General features: G+C 42.5%; 1 protein-coding gene across 1 annotated transcript; it reads right to left on the bottom strand.

The window, feature by feature from the left end:
• Positions 1-1,775: 1,775 nt before the first annotated feature.
• Positions 1,776-7,370, bottom strand: adora1b (adenosine A1 receptor b). The gene is made up of 2 exons (XM_007540849.2): positions 6,249-7,370; positions 1,776-3,032 (listed from the first exon to the last, which is right to left on the bottom strand). Exons 1-2 carry the CDS (start codon positions 6,587-6,589, stop codon positions 2,228-2,230), a joined length of 1,146 nt encoding a protein of 381 aa, XP_007540911.1. The 5' UTR covers positions 6,590-7,370; the 3' UTR covers positions 1,776-2,227.
• Between the last annotated feature and the right edge of the window lie 907 nt (positions 7,371-8,277).

Below are 8,277 nucleotides of genomic sequence, written 5' to 3'. Positions count from 1 at the left end.
GCGCTGAGGAGGGAGCTAGAGAACGGCTGGCCGAAATTAGCGTTCATAAATCGGACCAACCTAGAGCTAAACGCTGCTTTCTCGGCAGACATTGGAATATCCAACTCACAACTAACGTCATTGCAGTTGGTAAAACCACGGGGAAAAAGTTTGTTTTAGTCTGTGGCCTGTAAAGATGGCACCGAGCGAGCTGAACGCCCAACAACGTCTCACGCAGTGACTTGGTTCCAAAGCTCTATTGGCCATTAGTAGAGGAGCTGGACAGCTCTCTCATTAACATATTGGTGCAGCAGAAATACAGCGAGCAGAAAAGGGAGAAGCAAAAAAAGACAAAGCAAAATATCTATTTTTCTTGTCAAACCGCATGTTTAGGGGAAATGAAAAAGAAAATATATAAATTGCTTGACGGAAACTCATGTGTAAGGAAAAGGAAAAACTAAATGTATATTTATGCTTTTATTTCTTATCAAAATATATATTTATGCTTTTATTTATTCTTTTATTTATATATCTATTATTTTATTTCTTATTATGTTGGTTTTGGTCCTCCATATCACATAGGAAGATCACTAGCGACACACCACTTACTATCTTCTTTTCCCATGTAAATATTCATTGACTTCTGTGTAAATAACAACCCAGTGAAAGAATAATAACGGGCTAAGGTTTCATATAAGTAGGGATTTTGTAAAGAGCTTCAACTTTTCAGATGTAACGTAGTTTTATTGCAGCAGAAGTTTTCTGGGGGCCACCTTGGGATATGAAATATTAGAGCAGTTCAGGTGAATATTATTTTTCTGATTCATGGATTACATGTTTCATTCTCAGAAGGTTTTTCTTCTAGAACAACCATTTGTGGTGCACTGCCTTCAACCTCTATTTCCCACACTATTAATAATCAACGTACTGTAAATAACCACCCAATAATAAATGTAGCAACAGTTTAAAGATTCATCCCATTAACTGCTATAACATTTTCAAACTGGAGTTATTTTTAAGGGATAAAAGTTGATTTTGGCCACCTTGAAGTGGATGTTAAGATACAGCTAATCTGGATTTAAACAAAATGAGGATGCCAAGAGCTTTAGCAACAGCAGGTAAGTCGCTAAATATGTAAAATAATTCAGCAGAACCTCACCAAATTATCTCTTCAAGTGCAAGATTACTAAATAAGAACAACAAACACAGCTTTACATCCTGTGTTTAAGAGGTATTGAACATAGTTTAATTATGAATCTGAAGATGCTTCAGTTTGGCAAGATGCAAAATAATAAGCTTACAGGTTAAACTCACAATCTTCAGGTTGACATTTCAGAATTTAGTCAGTGTTCGGCTGAGTATTTGAACAAGGCCCTGAAAGCCACAGTTGGTGATGGTAAACTGCCGTGATGTAGCGATGACAAGGAGCTAAAGAAAACTTCACTCACAGCTTACTGACGTGGAGACTGAACAAACATGAGATCTAAGAGCATCTTGTGTTTTTCCCCTGTGAGCTGCTACAAGTGTCCTGCATGTAGCTTTTAAAATTTTAAAGCCTCTGTGTGCTTGTTTATGTCCCCGTCCGTCTCGTCTGCAACGGGAAACCGCAGCTGGAACACCTGAGGCCTGACTGAGCTCCAGAGGAGAGACACAAACTCTCATGACGTTGTTCCGTCCCTTAACACTGCTTCCTGCACACGTCGTTGTGCGATTTAGACCCTGAAGATTAAGTCGAGCATTCACAAGTGAATGCCGTCTCATATTTACACGATTACATTCATATATATGTATATATATATTTTTTTTAGCCAGAGTCAGTCGGAACATACACAGTATTAAAGTAGTAAGATTACCCTGCTCTATTTGATGTATAAATGTTCAGGCAAGTCGTAGCATGGAGATGTCGATACTTGACAAACCACAACAACTTATATTGCACATTTTCTAATGTTCACACAAACTGCTTTACCATAAGTAATAGTACAGTTAAAGCTTCGTGTGCTCAGTATCTTACTAAGATAAGCACGTAAATAGACATTGCAGGCTTCTCAGTACGCTGCCTGCACTGTTATGTGCATGTATGCTGTTCCTGAGGACGAACAATCTTCCACAGACCCACGTTGCAAATTGCAAGAGCTTTGCGGTGACTTGCTATGATCCGTTCTCTTCAAACTACATTCATATGAGGAGAGAGCCACCGCTTTTGCACAAGAGGTTATTTCTTTAGCCATCCATCGCCCTCCTTCGCTCAGGCTACGCTCTGCTCGACAAAAGGGGGAAGTTTGTAAGTTTTCTGAGATGTTATAATCTTCTGCTCGTCCTGGAGCTCCAGCGGAGGCGGCTGCAGCTCCAGCGAAGGATACGATTTAAAGACGCCCTCGTGAGCGGGCTGCGGCGACGCGGCCGGTTTTGGCTCCACGTTGGGCTTGTCTTTTCTGTCACTTTGCTGGAAGTCCAACGCCAGCGTCTCCTTGCAGCAGAAGTACTGCTGCCATATTTTCTGAAATGCAGTGCGAAACTTTTTGATGCGGAAAGCGTAGACGATTGGGTTGACAGCGGAGTTGCCGTGAGTGAGCAAGATGGCGATGTAGAGCAGAACCATCGGCTTGTTGCACTTTGGACAGAACAACGTGATGCAGTTGATGACATGAAGGGGGAGCCAGCTGATGGAGAACAGAACAAACACCAGGACAAGAGATTTCGCGAGATTCAACTCTTTGTTGTAGTACTTGTTGGGGTCTGAGAAGCTGGAGGTGATTTTCTTGTTGTTCAGCTGCTTGTGGATCATGTAAAAGATCTCCACGTAGATGACCAGCATGAACACCAGAGGCGGCAGCACGCAGCCGAAGAAGTTGAAGTAAACCATGTACGTCATACTGATGACGGTCTCAAACCGGCAGGTGACGATGAGGTCCGGGCCGATCGTGCCGTTTTCCTGGAGGTGCTTTAGATTGTTCCACCCTAACATGGGCGTCAGGCCCACGACGAACGCCAGCGTCCAGCACATCACCACAGCCAGGCCGGCCCGCCGGGACGTCACCACCCGCTTGTACCTGCAGGAAGAACCATGAATACGTCAAAATGTCTTCACTGTTGGAACATGCATGTTTTCTTTCACAAACCGTAACAGTTGATGTATATATATTTTTTAAATTTAGCAATTGTATCTTCTTGTGTTGGTTGAAGATCATATTTGACATTTGTTGAAATTTTTACTATCTTTATTTTTTATGTACAACCAGAATAAGTTTTATTTCATTGTCCTTGAGTTGAATACTTTAAACCCTAAGCTGATGGGTTGCAGCTCATTGCAGTGCAAATTGGACACGCGCCCCTGAAAGTAACATCAGCACACTTTATACTCCGTTTTTCATATATGATTCTTAACTTTGTAACTTAATTTTGCAGATGCATTATTTGGCCCACCAGACTTCACATTTCTGCTGCAGATTTATATCTTCTAAATAACTTATTGTAAAGGATTAATGGTGAGAGACTGATCGAGGTAAAAGATTCAGGGTCTCTGAAATGTTATTATTCCTCTCTCATCTCAGAGAAAGAAATGAAACAGATGCAGCCTAAAGGCACACATGTAAACATTTATCTGATCCACCTCGATGCTAGAAAGCATGCAGTGCGGTAATTAGATCATGTCTAGATTACCATTGGTTGATATTTACAGAGTCTGATGAGAAAATGTTTGGATCATCACAAGCTGACCTTTGCTAAAAAGGGAGCCTGGAGCTAAACCGGACCTCCCTTTTTAGCCCGACTGTCACTGGTGACATGCAGTGTGTCTAGTACTGATTAGGGGGCAGATGTGTTGAGATGCAGCGGTACAGAGACGCATGGACCAGTCTGTTTGCTCCCTAGAGAAGAAAAACAGCATCAAAAAGCACCTTTTGTTTCATTGTTCTGATGGAGCAAAAGACTTAAATGGTTTGAAGATTTTAGTATGCTATCAGTGAAAGCTTGGCTGTCCTGTTCACTCTTTTTCTTTGAAGCTTTTTTAAGCATATTTCTAGAGTTTGGAAATGGAAACTGGCATGTCTGTCACAAGCTACAAGCATCAGCACAGCTAAAAAGGAAACATTGCGGAAACTGTGATATATACCCAATAATTGTGGCGTATCTGTGAATTAGTCTCTTTTCTTTTGTTAGAAAAAGTATGGAAGATAATGAACATCCTTGAAAATTGCTGATTTATTCCACTTGAACCACAATTAAAAGGACTTTGGATTGCTGAAAGCAATAAGACGCCAACAGCTAAAGGTTTTCCAAGAGTGTCGTAATGAGCCACAAGCTATTATCTGTGGTGACAAGGAATAATAAATTACAACGTTTAGTTGATACTGGGATGTCTCATCAGCTCCTAGTCGTTATCCTGGTCTGCTCTAGTTCTGTCATTAAAATCACATCCATCCAGACCTTACAAAAAATTCACACCCTTTAACTTTTCTACGGTTTCTGACATTACATACAATACTGCACATCAACATGTAAATAGCCCTTTCATTCTGATACTCCTGAATAATATCCAATTTCAAGTTCAGTTTTCAATTTCTTAAGGAAGTCACCTGGTAAATACAATAATCAGAGTATGTGTGTTTGTCAGTGTAAATCTGTTCTGTGTTGTTAGAAAACAGCAGCGACATAAACATGAAGGAACACAGCAGCCAGGTCAAGGATAAAGTTGTGACGATGTTTAAAGCAGAATTTGGCTATAAAACAATTGCTGAAACTCTAAGCCTACGAAGAGATGGATGTCCATCTTGAACACATTATCCCTTCCACACAGGGAGACTGCAGCATCAAGTTGCTTTTCTGTAGCAGGGAAACCAGTAAGGGTTGATGGGATGATGAATGGATCTATGGAAGAAAACATGTTTCTGTTCTGGTAAATTCCTTAGATCAACACTGTCTGGCTGGAAAATGAAAACTTTAAACAAAGAAGCAGCCAAGAGGCTAATGGTAACTCTGGAGAAGAAGTTCCACTTGCAGTTTATCAAATATCAAGTAGGATAAAGAGCAAACGTGTGCAAGAAAAAAAAAAAAACTGCGGTCAGATAAAGTGAAACTACAAGTTTTTGATAAACGATTTGTGGCAAAAAAGAGCAATATTTGCCATCACGCTGGTCATATTGTCCACACAATGGTGGCAGCATGATGGAAGCTGGTCAGGTTTATTAGGAAGATAGGTGAAGCTAACAGTAGGCAATCAGGAAAACTTAAAAGTGGTTCAAAAACCTGAGGCTAAAATCTTCCAGCAGAGCGGTCGCAAAGTCCAGTCCTTATGACCAGCCATCTTGCAGCTTTTAGATACCTTTCTTTTCTCAACACACCTGAATAAAATGCCTGAATTCTCTCATCAGCAGTGATTCAGTTCTGCAGAGGCCTGGTAACGAGGCATTCATTGGATTCAGCTGTAAAGGCTGCAGGACAGCAGCTCTCAAGGATCAATCTAGCAAGACAAAAAGCCTCAAACACAAAGCCAGAGAGGCATTGTAATCCATGTGTTACAATGGCCCAGTCAAAGTCCAGACTGTATTCAGTTGTCTGCGTCAAAGCTTTTAGGCAAAGAAGAATAGGCAAAAAAACAAAAAAAAAAAAAAAAAAAAAAAAAAAACACCTTGATATCCAACAGCAGTGTGTATATATATATACACACTGCTATATATATATATATATATATATATATATATATATACATATACACACACACACACACACACACTTGTAGATGCAATGTTTCAAAAGATTGGTTTGCAAAGCATTGACTCAGGGAGTTAGAACCCAAGCATGACCCATTTCTCTTATTGTTTTTAGTTAAATAATGAGTCAGCTTTACTTTTTCTTCCAGTTCACATTAATGTGCGCCTTTGTGTTGGTTTGTCATATAAAATAAACCCAACTTAAGCACGTTGAGGGTTATGCTTGCTGAGTTCAGTGGTATCAGGTCTGTATTTCCGCAAGGCCCTGTTCAGACGGGACAAACAGAAAATCACAGGCTGCTGCGGGATCAGCATGCCCCTGTTGTTTTCACGAATCCTCTGGCGAGCTAAATCTACCCAAATGTGGGGCTAAACACGGCAGTCTGAAGTGAAACACGATCCCCGTGCAAATCGATGCCCAAGAAGAGAGCTGTGGTAGCTCTGACCTCTGTGTGAAGAAACGACCACCATCGCCCCTTCCCACATGGAGCAAACAATAATCAGACTTGAACCTTCACCCCCGACCTCCTCCCGTCCTTCCCGAAAGACCTACGTTACCTGGTCGGGATCTTGACCCTGAGATAGCGGTCAATCGCGATGGCCAGCAGGGCCAGGATTGAACTTTCCGTCAGCACCAGCATGGTGCACGTCCCGAGCAGGCAGCTGTAAAAGTAAGTCTCAAGTCCGATGCTGACCGTGATGGCCAGGGGGATGACCAGCGCTCCCACCGCAATATCCGCCACAGCCAGGGAGACGATGAAGCAAAACGTGGTGTCTCGCAGGGACTTATTAATTTTCACCGCCCAAACCACCATCACATTCCCTATCACGGAGGCTACAGCTATCAGGACCTCCATGCCTATGTAGAGCGGCGGCGCCGAGGAGACCGTCCCGGGCATGTCAGCAGATCTCTGTGATCAACAAAGACGTGCACACTATCTTTGTTTTCTTCTCTTGTCCTCTAAGGTGTTTCCCAAATTAGTTGTGCGTCCGTCAGTCTCATGGCGCCCTTATTCCCCACTCTGGATGCCAGATGTACATCTCGAGGGACCAAATCCAGCTATTAAAAATAGGAAAGAAGCGGCGAAGACTGCGGGCTGTTCCTCTGAAGCAGGTGTTTTTGTCCAGCGGCTCCAGCGGGTCGCTCCCGCTCGGTTTCCTGCGTCCCCTCCACTTGGCTGGATACACCTGCTTCTCGTAAGCACAGCATCCTTCCCACTGGCTCCGGTTTCTTCGAGAGGGCGCTGGGCGTTTTGTCAGCCTACGTCTTTCAGTTTGACAGAGCACGTTTTAACAGCGCCGCTGCCTGCGCATTTTTGGCAGGAAAGCGCGCACAGATTCAGCTCCTGTGCAGACGGCAGTGCGCTCTGTCCCCCATCTCTCTCTCGCTCTCTCTCTCTCGTCCCTCTCTTTCTTTGTCTCTGTGTGTTTTCCTTTCTCTTTTTTTATTAGGAGTGACCGTGAAGCGTGAAGCTCCAGATGATTTCATTTGCCTCTGTTTTCGTTTATCAGAGCCTGTTGGACCTGTTTCTTTTCTATGTAATGGGGTGGATTCATTGGAGGGATGGTTTGTTCCGTAACTAATCTTTCAAGAAATTCTGTGCAACTTTCTGTGGGACCATCCCAGAGGAAGTCTCGCTCTCCTCCCCGAGGATATTTCTCTGCCACGGGCCTCGACAAGTGCAAGTGTTGCACACTTTCCATAGAACTGTGAGATTCATTTTGTTCTTGGCAAGATCTCAGTTTCATTTGCATTTTTCACACAAAGACATGCAATGGTTTCAGATATGTGTCCACATGTGGTACATGCTAAATACTGATACAGGTGTGGACATATTTGTTGCACATAGATGTGTAAAAAGCTTAAAAAAATAGAATGATCAATAGTTGTTGTGACAGTGTCTTACACTGTAAAAAAGAAAAAAAAAACTATTACCGTATTACCAGAATTTAATTTTGTGGCAACCACATCTGCCAGTATCTTACCGTAAATTAGAGACGGTTCTTTTTACAGTGTAGCTCACCAATCTTTGATACCAGAGATTTTATTCGAGTTCATTGTGTTTAACAGAATCGCGGGTGGCCCAATCCTTGGTGTTTCCTTTTGCCTGTAAAAGCATTTTGTCTTCTATCCTCGCAGACATGATCATGACAGAAACAATGAAGAAATTTGCACATTCAGGGATGAGAGAAACAGGGCATAGCAGGCAGCATAACACGAGGAACTGACAGCTGACTCACTGAGCTGAGACGAACAGAGGAGAGTAATTACTGACGAGTTGCATTTGTGAGTGAGGGCCAGGGACTAACTTCACATAACAAAAACGGTCAAGAATTAAGGATGGAACCAGGAAAACAGAGGCCACATCAAAACGTGGACATCAGAAGGCAAAACAATGCAAAGGCAATACAAAGTAGGGTTGTTTGTAGTAGGTCTTCCTCTGGTCATGAGCTTCCTCTGCTTCCTCTCTCCAGTTTCTGTATCTTTTGTATTCTTGGAGCATTGGTGACCCCCCTCTCCCCCTCTCTCTCCCAGATGTAACTCTTTTCTGTAGTTTTCTTTGCTTTCCAAGGTAAAAAATTGGTT

Source organism: Poecilia formosa, unplaced genomic scaffold, assembly GCF_000485575.1.
Source record: "Poecilia formosa unplaced genomic scaffold, Poecilia_formosa-5.1.2 Scaffold566, whole genome shotgun sequence".
Taxonomy (NCBI): domain Eukaryota; kingdom Metazoa; phylum Chordata; class Actinopteri; order Cyprinodontiformes; family Poeciliidae; genus Poecilia; species Poecilia formosa.
Note: the sequence above shows the minus strand (reverse complement) of the source record. Positions and strands in the feature narration are given on the sequence as shown.

Coding starts and splice junctions, on each gene's coding strand:
- adora1b (XM_007540849.2), bottom strand. CDS start 6,589: ATGCCCGGGACGGTCTCCTCGGCGCCGCCGCTCTACATAGGCATGGAG. Junction 3,033..6,248: donor AGGGTCAAGATCCCGACCAG/GTAACGTAGGTC, acceptor TTCTTCCTGCAG/GTACAAGCGGGTGGTGACGT.